We start from the raw sequence: 13,970 nt of genomic DNA on the forward strand, positions 1-13,970 counted from the left end.
ACATTAAAACACATCAAAAGTATGACGTATGGTGTCAGAGAAATTCACTAAAAGATAATGTACACGTACTTGGACAGTGGCTCCCAGGAGATAATTATAAAACAGTATTCAATATAAACATCATATTCAGTGTATGATTATTTTTTAAGGGAGCCATGGTTTTAAACATGGTTATATGAGATGCATACATTATGGTCGATGTGCCAGCTCATCCAAAGTTGAGGATGCCATATCAGATAATCATTAAACACTTTTTGTCCCACTATTAAATACCTGCTAGACACTTTATTTCCTTATTTTTTTAAATCCTTGATTAAATTTGATGCAGTAATCAGATGGGTTTCTTTTGATTTTTTTCCTCTGACTTAACCAGGCAATGGGAATTATTATGTACAGTATATTAGTAGTTGTCTACACTAAAAATAATGATGTAGGATATCCTTGGAAACAATTTTCACAAATAATTACAAAAACGTGGCAGTAACACAGTGAGATTAAATGTGAAATTTTGAAGTAGAAAGACCTTCCTTTGCATTTTAATTTGTGATGCTGATATTTAATTACCTGCTATTCTGTCCTTGACTGTGTGATGTGATAATTTAACTCACACATCCTTGCTCCCCCCCTCTCTTTCACACACACACACACACACACACACACACACACACACACACACACACACACACACACACACACACACACACACACACACACACACACACACACACACACACACACACACACACACACACTCTTCTCACACATCTTTCATATCCTCCAACACACATAAGCCACACATGTTGCCTCTTGTCATCTCCCTCTTCGATGGCGAGATCACACCAGTGCTACAGAGGCGATTGTGTGGAAGAAACAGTACTCTTACTGTTATACAGCATGTACGTGGATATGCAAAAACAAAGAGCCAGAAACAAAGAGAAAGATGCAACCTAAAAATAAACCTTAAAAAGCCAAGACAAGGCTGAAATTACATTGTTGATATCAAATTACATGAAAATACAAGTGTTTTGAATATCATTACATTTTATTTAAAGCACTTTAATTGTAAATTATTCATATTATTTTATGTTTTTTCTCTCATATATATAAAAAGGAAGATAAATAGTTCCCCAAAAGTAGCATTCTGTAATTTCATTCATGTAATTTTTGGACACTTCATCTCTTTATGTCATTCCGATCACACTATTTTTTTTTTCTGCACAACAGAAAAGTAAGGATTTTAACTCTTTCCCATACAACAGTACATAGTGTCCAAAATCACCATAAAACATATTTGATTCTAAGTCTTGAGAAAGCTCGACACAGGAAAAAATATAATATTCTTTAAAATATAAATATAAATAGGAACAGCATGTTTGGAACAACATGAGGGCAAGTAAATAATGATCTTTACCTTTAACTGAATTTAATCGTTTTATTCACTGGGAATAAAATACTTTTAAGTAAAAATGTAATCTCTTAAATCTTACCACTGGCAAAAAAGTACCATGCCAAGTAAAAAAAAAAGATCTATACTTTCTATACACACTTTCCCTCTCTCTCTCTCTCTCTCTCTCTCTCTCTCTCTCTCTCGCTCTCTCTCTCTCTCTCTCTCTCTCTCTCTCTCTCTCTCTCTCTCTCTCTCTCTCTCTCTCTCTCTCTCTCTCTCTCTCCCTGGTTTTTGCCTCGCTGCTATGTCTCATTTGAATAATTCAGCACAGTACTAGTATTCTCCAGGGCTCCATTGTCTCAGTGTGGCAGCCAAGCAAAAGAGAGAGAGAGAGAGTGGAAAGGAGCAAAGAAGGAAGGGCAAAAGCCATAGCAGTGAGGCTTCCTTGCCTGCTCGCCTGACTGTGTAAATCAGTCCTAATGAGCCGGTGAAATGGCAGATAGTCCAACACGCACACACATAGCAGCCATCATATCTTCCAGAAGCTTAAGGTATCGACTGCTCACCTGACCTTCTCCTTATTCCTCTACTCCCATCGCTATATCTTTTCACAGCCTTTTCGATTCAATTCAAGCCAATTGTGGTGGCAAGCAAGATACAGAATTGTATTTAACTGAATATAGAGAAGCAGAATTAGAATTAAATAGTCATTTAACTATTATAATTGCTTTTTTAGTATGAATTACTCATAAATGTCATCATAACGCAACAAATATGGAGTATTTTTTAAGAAAATTCGCTTGATCCTTCCATCCATTTTCCATATCCTTTTCCCCTTGCAACTTCCTCTAGTTCCTCTTGTATGTATCCTGACCAGATGCATAAACCATCTCAACCTCTCGGATATCTGAGCTTTGCATCTGGAATCTCGGGGTTAGCTCAGATGCCCTACGGAGAAAGCTCATTTCAGACACTTGTACTCCTTTTTTCAGTCACAACCCAAAGCTCATGATCATAGTTGAGGGTGGAAACACAGATAGAATTGTAAATTGAGAGCTTTGCCTTCAGGCTCAGATTTCTCTTTACAGCTCTCTGCATTACAGCCGTCATTGCACCCATCTCCTTATCAACCTCATTCTCCCACCTGTCATCCTGGAAGTCCTCCACTTGGAGAAGCAACTCACCCCCTAACTGAAGAGGGCAATTCACCTTTTCCAGCTGGAGCAATGACCCTGGATTTGGAGGTGCTGACCCACACCCCCACTCCTTTACAGTCACCCATGGTTTGCAAGAACCTCTTTGAGCCTGACAAAAAGTCCTTCTTTATTGCTTCTCCCACAGTCAAGTTTTTGCCTCGATGACTACTGCATACCTGTAAATCACATCTGAAGTCACACAGGTTAAACAATACTAAAACGTTTCCTTCTTCCACCTAAAAGCCTCCCTGTTGGTGTCCACCAACGTCTTCTTGGGTTGCAACCATAACAGGCCTAAACAAACCTTCAGCCACAGCACAAAGTAGCTTCTTCTGCAATGGAGCCTTTGGAAACCCACTCAAACTCCATGTCCATTTATCAGGATGAAGAAGTTGCTCCTCTGGTGGTAGGAGTTGAAGATCTTCTGGACATGATCCAAACATTCCCAGTTCCCCCAACAATCTGTTTGGGTTTCCCTGGTGTGTCTGTCATGTCATCCCTGCCATCTTATGACTGGCCTTACTTAGGGCTATGGTTGGGAAAGAAAAAAAAAATCGATTCCAATCCTGGAATCAGATACTTGAGGTCAGGATTCGTATACTTGTAATAAAATACAAAAAATAATTCAGCTTATTAATTCCTTTGTGTGAGTTTTTATGTGATTCCAAAACATTTTCAAGGGCAAGAAGATGCGAAAAAGAGTGCAAACATCCTGCCTCTCGTAGTCCGCAATATTAAACTGAGTTCTTGAATGCGTCTTCTTGCACTTGAATATAAGTTAAAATACCCCATAATCACAGTCGGTTTTGTCTTTAGTTAACATTAACAGTTGAGAAAGAAGCACGTTTCGGGCTGATATGGTTTTAGAAGACAGAAATCTAAAAGCATTTAGTCTATATCATCTGTTGAGGCGCAACATAAACACAAAACAAAAAATAATTTTGTTTTGGCGCTCTTTAATACGGCGTGGCAGATCACTGTAGCACAGTTCAAGTGGCAGCATGGATCAAGCGCATGTAAACCATTCATCTCATCTCCTCTTTACTGCATCATGAAATAAACGCGGGTGAACATCAGAAGGTATGTTGAAAGATAAATGACTACTTACTGAAATTATTCCTGCCATGTAATTGCTCAAATAGTGTTTCAACTGGAGAAAGACGTCAATAAAACAGCTTGTAGGCTATACAATGTCACTTTATGTTACATTTATTGTGAGATAGAAGTAAACAAATAGAGCAAGAAGTATCTCACTTTGGCAATTGTGATTTTTATGTACGCTGAAAAAAGAGGAGGAAGCAAAAAAGAGGAGAATATGGACGCGGACATGGCTAGGGAAAAGAGGCCAACTTGGCATGGCAGTTTTGCAAATGGAGCTCCAGGTAAATAGGTTTAAGTTTTCGTGTCATGTCGTGTTGACCAATACGCCATTTCATGTTGCATTTTTATTGACTAGTCAGTAGACGTAGGTCGTAGCAGCACACTGTGAGGTGATCATGTTACATTTTTGGCTCTGTCAGAATTTAATCACAGGGTATCTTTGGGTGCAAAACTGTGACGATGTCTTTATATGACGTAGGACCACAGAAATCACCACAATTAGTGATCTTTTGTCTGGTAGAGCCCAAAATTCATCACCGGTCATTACCAGCTTATAGTGCCAACTGGAAGCTGGCCAAACCATGTATTTATAGGAGAATGTTTATTTGATTTCTAAGAGTTTTTGATTAATATTTAATATTTGTTTTGATAGCTGAAGTGTTTATTTATTGTTTGTTTTGTAGAAGGTAAAAGATCTGCTATAGCACCACCAGGGACGGATTAATGCAGTTATGAACGCACCATGCCAGGTTAAGCCCCCCCGTCTGAGCCTCGTTTCTCCCAAGGTTTTTTCTTCCACAATGAAGTTTGTAACAGTTATTTTACAAAAAACAAAGAAACAAAAAGATTATTTATTATGAAGACAATCAACTAAAAATCTGCATTTTATTTACATTATTTAATCATGTAGTACATTAGTTCCACATAAACCAATAACAAAAACATAATTTGTTCACATAACTTGAAAAAATGGGTTATTTTTATTGTAAAAGACTGAATAAAGTAATCTCAGTGATTTTATTTGGTTCCCACTTCCCAGGGTTCTCAATCTCTCTGCTGTTAGGTTCATGCTTTTCTGTGACAAATAGCATTAACATCAACTTATCCAAGTTAAACTGCCATTTGTCAACATTCTTCTTTTTAGTAGGCAACAGTTTATCGTGAGACTCTTCGTCAGATGTATGGATAAGGATGTCATATGAAATGTTCTCTACTCCTTTAGTGCCAGCCAGAGCAGTGGCTATATTATGCTAGTATGGTTTATAAGAATCAGCTCTCTTTTCACTGTGTTGCATTCCCATTATCTGATCTCTACCCTCTTTTTTGGACACTGTCTCTTTTACCTTCATTTCTGAAGTGGTGTGCATCGCCATCTGCAGTTCAACACATCCACACTGTGCAGTGATTTCTAGAGTGAAAGCAAGTCAGAGCTGTGCCTTCTTTAAGCAAATTTCTGCACACATACTGAGACGTGTGTGTGTGTGTGTGTGGGGGGGGGGGGGTGACATATAAGGACACAAATGTGTATAATGACATGGGTTTGACATAGGTATTACCAGGAGAGGGTGAAATATGAGGACATCGGCCATGTCCCCACTTTTCAATATGCTTATAAATCATACAGGATGAGTTTTTTTTGAGAAAGTAAAAATGCAGAATGTTTCCTGTGATGGGTAGGTTTAGGGGCAGGGGCAGTGTAAGGGGATAGAAAATATGGTTTGTACAGTATAAAAACTATTACGTCTAGTGTGTGTGTGTGTGTGTGTGTGTGTGTGTGTGTGTGTGTGTGTGTGTGTGTGTGTGTGTGTGTGTGTGTGTGTGTGTGTGTGTGTGTGTGTGTGTGTGTGTGTGTGTGTGTGTGTGTGTGTGAGTGAGTGAGTGTGCTCTTTTATAGATTTGCACCTCTGAGTTCTGTCAGTTCTTACGGATGCTTGAAATTCTTTCAAAATACTACTGATATTACTACCTGATATATTACTTTGCTGACTTTTTCATGCTTCTATAAAATGAGCGCAAGGTCATTTTATAGGTTTTCTATTATTCTATTATTATAGGAAAGTTTTCAGATATGTTAATAAAAAAATTACAAAATAAAGGGCAAAATCTGAATGAATAAATAAATAAAAAGCTCCGGTTGGTTAAATAAGGTATGAATGATATACTGTACTTTACAAATTGGCAATGGCATGATATTTACAAATAATATTTTGTTTACAAAATCTATGCACACTTTTACTCTAACCTGTATGTCTGATATGTCGATGAATTATGAATCAAATGTAAATTAGCAAATTTTTAATTCAAAACAGCTGGTGAAATTTCATAAAAAGTTGAGTAGCTTGCATCCCTGGATATGTTCAGCATTCCTCTCGTGAAACATGTTGTCGAATAGTCTACTATGTTTAGTTACTTATCTTTCCATGCACTCGTCTTCTACCTTCTTTGATTTGATTGCGTTTTGACATTTATGGCACAATGAGGAAAAGCAACCTAAAAATGTAATTTTTAAAAACATTTATAAGTATGAGTACAAACTCCGCCTCTGCAAAAAGGTGCAGCAGGAGAGATTGGATAAAGAAAAAAAAAGGGGTGTCAACATGGCAATGTAATAGCATAGCAATACAATTTGGTTGTGCAAGAATTGTTTATGGTCATGCTCGGTAACTGATTAATCTGGATTATCAGATGTAGCCTATTGTGGATTGCACACACAGATCAGCCACTGACAAATGAGACCCACAGCATTGGATCACTGGATTTACACAAATCATTTCTCTTTTAAGAAGTGTTTTTGCAGCATTGCATATATAATCAGCTCCTGATGGACACATTTGTTATTGTTTGAATGATCGCTCAGTGAGTCATTAACCTTGCATTACTGTCTCTTAAAGCTTTTGTCTTTTGAACACATTCAAATTCACATAATTTCATATTTTCATGCAATGCAGGGATTCTTTCGCCCTAATATATTTACTTAAAGTAAGCCCTTAGATTTCAAGTTAATATGTTAGGTCAATAATACAATAAAGTCAATAATAATACAAGGGCTATATGTATTTTATACATACATACATACATACATACACTGTAAAAAATTAAATGCTCAATAAGTTATGACAACATATGTTACATTGTTTTAACTCATCAAAATAAGTTAAGCAATGTTAAACTTGTTTTTATTAGTTATACAAGATGTAACTCATTTTTTAAAGTCAGTTTAACATAATTTAAGTTGAAATAACTTAAACATCCAAGTCGATTCTACTGCAAAAGTTCAAAATTTGCCTTTTTTTACAGTGAACATACACACACACACACACACACACACACACACACACACACACACACACACACACACACACACACACACACACACACACACACACACACACACACACACACACACACACACACACACACACACACACACACACACACACACACATATATATATATATATATATATATATATATATATATATATATATATATTTTTTTTTTTTCAGTTGGCCAAATTGAATTTCTGTGAATTAAATTGCCTCAATTCACAGAATTTCAATTCAGCCAACTGAAAAATTTTGATGAGATCAGTCACTAGAAAACTTTCAGTATTATATATATATATATATATATATATATATATATATATATATATATATATATATATATATATATATATATATATATATATATATATATATATATATATATATATATATATATATATATATATATATATCAGATCAAATATGATCACATGACATGCAAGTAGGCTAAACTGTTTAAACAAATATTTTTCAGTAAATGGTTTATTTCCTTTCGGCTTTCATTTTAAAATGTTATTTACTTTTTTTTTTAATGATTTAATTACTTCATAGCTTTTCATTTAACTGACAAAATCATCAGGAAAACACAGTCTGGAAATGCCTAATATTTAATGCACTTCACGTTGTTCACAAAGAATGGAATATATTTTCTTTCTCTTTGTATTTTTATATCAAAATGGTATAAGATTGTTCTATTCAAATCAATGTGATTAATGAGCTAGGTCAAAATCTAAAAAAGTAGGCTAATCCAAAATCAGAATAGCTTACATCAGAGAAATGAAAAAATCTAGCTAGATTACATTATAGTTTTTGTCATGTAATTTGGAATAAGTGCCTACTACACTTTGTAAGTAATCTACCAGCGCTGTTTATGGAGGAATGAAACAATAATAGCTCAGCAAAGAATTGGATACTATGCTCTCAGTAACTAAATCATTTTATATAATAGATTCTGGCCATAATGAGCAAGCTGATAATCTTGATTCCAGCGCAGAAAAGTGTATGAGCCATTTAAAATAAATACATTTGTATTTGTATAAGATTCTGTTATACAAAATCAGTCCTTTCACATGTCAACGCTTCACACTCCATCCCAGTAGGTGGCGAAAATGCCAATAGTTGGTTTGCTGCCCGCTTTAGAAGAAGAAGAGGAAAAAGAAGACGAAGAAGACATCGGCGCCAAATTCTAACGTTTATGACGGAGTTTGTTTTCACTTGCTGTTGTATGGATTTTATGCAATGATAATTAAGGCTTTTTAAGTAACTGTACCTCATGGCAAATCGTCTGGAATGTTCTGTGACATTTTGCGCCTTTTAAATCGAAGTGTCATGCCGGTTGATAGTTAATATTACGCGCCGCATTTCACCTAACGTTAAATAATAAGCGTCAAGAATGTGGAATAACGTCGAGCTTCTGCTGAACGAAGATACTAACACAGTCCGACTGTACAGCGATGCTGAACAAGAGTCAGGAAACGCGTTATATCAAGTGGACACCCTGGTTAAAATCTCATCCTCCGAAAGGGTTAGCAAAAACTTTTTGCTTGCTAAAAGTAATATTACTGTCCTACTGTCATGTTTTTGGGACAGCGGTAATGACAGCTTGGTTTTGACGTTAACTTGTATTACAAAAAAATCAATTTACAGGACCGGTCAAACGTTTGGATACATTACTATTTTTAATGTCAGTGTTTTTAATATCTCTCTTATATGTGATTTGTTTACTTTTACTTTTTTCAGGATTCATTGATAAATAAGAAGTGAAAACGAACAGCATTTATTTCAAATAGAAATCTTTACTATCAATAAAAAAATAAAATAAAATAAAAATCCCTGCAGAGTAAAAATATTAATTTCTTTCTTTAAAAAAATTAAATAAATACTGACCCCAAACTTTTCAGCAGTACAGTGTATATTGTTACAACATATATTTATTTTAAATGTGGTTATTTATTTATTTTACTTTTTATTCATTAAAGAATCCTGAAGCAAGTATCACATGATAAAAAAAAAAAATCATTTAATGATTTCTGATTCATTATATGACACTGAACACTGGAGTAATGATGCTGAATTCAGCTTTGCATCAAATAAATAAAGGATATTCAAGTAGAAAAATCATTATTTTAATTAATTAAATAATTTTAAAGAATGCAATAATATATATATATAATTAATAACTTGATTTTTTTCTGTAATTTTGATGCAGGCATTGATTCATAAGAGACTTCTTTCAAAAACATATATATATCATATGAGTTGTACTATTTAAGTGTTAGTTCACCCAAAAATGAAATTTATTATTAATGACTCACCCTAATGTCGTTCCACACCCGTAAGACCTCCGTTCATCTTCAGAACACAGTTTAAGATATTTTATATTTAGTCCAAGAGCGTATGGAAGTGTATGCACACTATACTGTCCATGTCCATAAAAAGGTAATTAATACAAACATCATCTCAGTAGTCCATATGTGACATCAGTTAGTTAATTAGAATCTCTTGAGGCATCGGAAATACATTTTGGTCCAAAAATCACAAAAACTACGACTTTATTCAGCATTGTCTTCTGTGTTTGTTTTCAATCCTCAAATAAAGATTTATAACCGTTCTAATCTTTATTTGAGGATTAAAATCAAACGTGGAAGAGAAGACAATGCTGAATAAAGTTGTAGTTTTTGTTATTTTTGGACCAAAATGTATTTTCGATGCCTCAAGAGATTCTAACTAACTGATGTCTCATATGGACTACTTTGATGATGTTTTTATTCCCTTGCTGGACATGGACAGTATAGTGTGCCTACACTTGCATACGCTCTCGGACTAAATATAAAATATCTTAAACTTTGTTCCGAAGGTCTTACAGGTGTCGAACGACATTAGGGTGAGTAATTGACAGAATTTTCACTTTTTGGGTGTAATACTAATAATTATAATGGTCTCTTTTCTTAACTTTAGTATTGTTATTGTTCTTTATGCTCCAGGTACTGTCTAATCCAAAGGTCTACGCCTCCAGTACTCCAAACTGCTGTATTGTTGTTGCTGACACCGCAGTGGTCCTCTTTGATCCTGGTTTTCAGACTGTTCTGATCCACCTGTATTTTGGTAACACAACCTCTATCATGCACAGTTAACATTCACTGTCCACAGTTTTGTTTACAAAAATAAGGAAAACTTTAATTGTTCTCATCTCATGAATGATTCAGACTCCGTAGTAGATGCAGTTACTGCTTGCCCCCAAGGCCAGTTTCTTCTGGTTGGAGAGAGAAATGGAAGTCTGCACATCATCTATGTCCCGATGAAGAAGACAGTGCTAACCAAAGTAAGCTGCAATAAATGGAACTGTATTAAAGGTGGGGTAAGTGTTATTTTAAAACCGTTTTAGAAAAAGGACACAGGCCAAGTGCAATAACAAACTTGTAGCCAATCAGCAGGTAAGGGGTGTGTCTACGATGGTGAAAAGAGAGGGTCAGTGCATTATTCAAAACACGAGTCATATAGTCACACATGATGGACATTAGCTGAGAACTAATAACGTTATATGCTGGCTTTTGCTTGAATATGCTCGTGTCATGTTCACTTGTTAGTCCATTTGCGATCGTATTGCCACTCACTTCAACGATGATAAAGACCCGTTCATTTCCACACCATGTGGAGCATCTAAATCTCCTCACTGTGTCAAGCGTCAGCTCACAAAATGTGTCCGACAAGTAAGATACTACACTCCTAATATATGTTTGTTTCCTCTTTTCATGATCTATATAACCCTTATCTAGTGTAATTGTAATATGCCATTAGTTGGACTGTCGTGCAAGTGTACTATAGAGTTGTTCATGAGAACGGTTTGTGTTTTTGTAATGGAAGGGGTGACTTTTTCATTGAATATTCGATCTGTAACACACAGATTCTGCCATAGTTGTTGCCTGGGTTACGTATGTGTGGGGCGGAGCTATCAAAATAGGGCAGAGATCCTTTTGGGGGTAGGGGCGTCTTTGTTTTGGTGATTTGATATATCAACAAGGGTTACCAGATATCACTTATCCCACCTTTAATTGCTACTAGTTTGACTAATAACACAGGGTTGTTGAGATACTTAAAGTCGACATAAAACTGAAGTTTTATATCAGATTGAAATGGCTTCTCGGACAAGAAAAATTACTGAATTTTGTCCACTGGGACTCGAGAATCTTTTGGGTCATTGTGGTTTATTGCTGTGATCTCATGTGAGTAACAGTTTGCCCCGCCCTCCCAGTGGTAAATGCTTCATCAGAGAAAAGAGATGTCGCTGCTAGAGGAATGGGAAGTTATTTTGGTTAAAGATTACAAGGGCACATAAAAAATGGATAACAAACAAAAACAACAGAATATTTCATTACAAAAAAAAACTGAATTAGCAAATTAACTTGAATCTTTTTTCAGACTCTGCACCAACAAAACCCCTCTGATGGTGCTGAGACGACCTTTAAGAGCCTAATTCTACATGAGACACCTGGTTCTAAAGGTGAGTTTCTATAAATACTAAGCAGTAAAATAAAGATGTAAACATACACTACATACATATAGATGTGACCACTGACAGCATTGCCATAGTCTGTACTTGTTACATTTTTAAAGTAGCTTCTTTCTTTTATGTTTTAGGAGTGTATGATCTATTTTTTGTTGTTAACAATGGCTTCCTCCACACATCCAATGTGGCTTTGGGAAAAATACAGAGAGCGATTGAAAGCATGGATCTAGCGGCTTTAAATAAGGTAGATGTTTCATTTAATCAAATGTCTCTAAAGTTTTTCACACATTTCTTTTATTAAAGATTTAGTTCACCCAAAATGAAAAGTATCCCATAATTTACTCACCCTCAAGCCATCCTAGGTGTATATGATTCTTCTTTCAGCCAAACACAATACAAATATCCTGGCTCTTCCCAGCCTTATAATGGGAGTGAATGGTACCCTAGATTTTGAAGCCCAAAAAAGCACATCCATCCATCATAAAAGTGATCCGTATGGCTCCAGAGTGTTAAAGGGTTAGTTCATCCAAAAATGAAAATGTTATGCCTAATGTTGTTCGATACCCGTGAGACCCCCGTTCATCTTCGGAAAACACAAATGAAGATATTTTTGTTGAAATTTGATGGCTCAGACCGGCCTTCATTGACACCAATGTCATTTCCTCTCTCAAGACCCATAAAAGGCACTAAAAACGTCGTTACAAAGCCCATCTCACTACAGTGATTCTACAATCATCCTATGAAGCGACGAGAAAACGAAATAACGACTTATATAGTGATGGGCTGATTTCAAAAAGTTTCGAATCCTTGTGAAGCCTATCGATTTATGATTCGGATCACGTGTCAGATTGCCAAACTGCTAAAATCACTTGACATTGGTGGTCCGAATCCTGAATCAATACACTGATTCATAACGGTTCAAAACGTTTTGAAATTGGCCTTATATAGTGCGACGACTTATGTATCACTATTATTTAGTCGTTATTTAGTTTTTTTTTTACGCACAAAAAATATTCTTGTCTCCAATAAAATATCCATATCAATAACTTTATAGACTATAATCATTGGCTTCTGGTAATAGCTATAAGCAATTCTAGTATCGGGCGAAGAGTGAAAAGGTCAGCGGTCACTCTTCTGCTGGAACTTTTACTGAAAGCCAGATAATGAAGTTTATTAAAGCAGCACTAGGTAACTTTTCAACCTTCATAATATATTTTCAAGACTCTTGTGATGATACATCGACTTACAATAGGTTGAATGACACGTCTGCCATAGCCTGACGGGGTCTGTATCGTTTTTAATCGTACTTTTAAACTTCGGGTTTCGGTTAGTAAGATTTGCAAAATTCGACTGCTTTACGGCATATACGTCACTTCCACCAACACCCACACTTCCTTAAATTCGGACGTGCGAGCCCAACTTTGTTCGTCGGATAATATAGTCATGTCCGAAGCAGCAAAGACAAATAAGGAAGAAAAGGTTTTGTTGGAGGAAAGCAACAAGAGGAAACAAAAAAGTGATGGGATTAAAGGCAGGACGAGGATCAGCATTGGACCAGCGTTTGCTCGTTGGCGTGAGCTGAAGGAGGCGTGCCCGACCGATGCTGTCCTGCTTGTTACGGTGATTATCTACCACTCAAACATTGAATTGAAGTATCATATAGATTCTGTAAAACGGTAACCAATAGACTACTATAATGACGCTGGCTTGTAAACATGAGCATCGCGATTATTTGGCGTTTGAAAAAAATAAAACCCATGAAATTATATTCATATGTCTTGCTGAAACATGCCACTGTCTGTACCTGGGATGAAGACATTTCACACGCGCCGCCAGAAGAACACCTGCATGTGAACTCCTCCGCAGTGTTCAGGGTAAGTTAACTGTTAGCGCTGCACCAACCCACGGGGACGCTTTTATGAAGTTATTTGGCCCGCCCCGCACCACTAGCCCCGTTTCCACCAAAATTACCCAGAACAATTTGTACCAGGAACTTTTTTACAGGAACTTTTCTCCCCCCCCAGACCTGCAGCTGTCTGCGTTTCCACCGCGATAAAGTTCCGAGAAGATTAGGCAAATTAGTCCGGTGATGTAGGACTGCGCGCGACTGCTCCTCCAAATCAGTGAAGGACAGTAATCATTTGTGTGTGTACCGATTGAAAGATTTAGTGAACTGTTTACATGAGACGTTATCTAAACCGATCTGGTGTTTACATGTGATGACTTTCAATCGCAATCATTTTGTCACATGCAGTTTGTCTGCCGCATCAAAAATGTCAACGCTGTTTTCTCCAGCAGCTGGAGTGTGTTAACTGTAGCCATAGCAACTCTTAACGGCCACCAGGACTAATACAGTATTATTTATAGCTATTTGTTGTAAAGTGTAATAATCATCTCAGAAAAAAAAATCTTCTGTCAGGCGCAGTTAAAGTAAAAACTGCCGGGGGCAATAT

General features: G+C 36.3%; 1 protein-coding gene across 1 annotated transcript in view; it reads left to right on the top strand.

The window, feature by feature from the left end:
* The first annotated feature begins 8,155 nt into the window (after positions 1 to 8,155).
* Positions 8,156 to 13,970, top strand: part of kntc1 (kinetochore associated 1) — a 70,771-nt gene continuing 64,956 nt past the window's right edge. The window contains exons 1-5 of the mRNA XM_067437722.1: positions 8,156 to 8,535; positions 9,995 to 10,115; positions 10,217 to 10,332; positions 11,430 to 11,511; positions 11,649 to 11,761. Of these exons, the coding sequence (XP_067293823.1) occupies positions 8,404 to 8,535; positions 9,995 to 10,115; positions 10,217 to 10,332; positions 11,430 to 11,511; positions 11,649 to 11,761 (564 nt within the window). The 5' untranslated portion in view covers positions 8,156 to 8,403. The remainder of the gene's footprint in view (positions 8,536 to 9,994; positions 10,116 to 10,216; positions 10,333 to 11,429; positions 11,512 to 11,648; positions 11,762 to 13,970) is intronic.

The sequence above is a fragment of the Pseudorasbora parva genome, chromosome 3 (genome assembly GCF_024679245.1).
Source record: "Pseudorasbora parva isolate DD20220531a chromosome 3, ASM2467924v1, whole genome shotgun sequence".
Classification (NCBI taxonomy): Eukaryota; Metazoa; Chordata; class Actinopteri; order Cypriniformes; family Gobionidae; genus Pseudorasbora; species Pseudorasbora parva.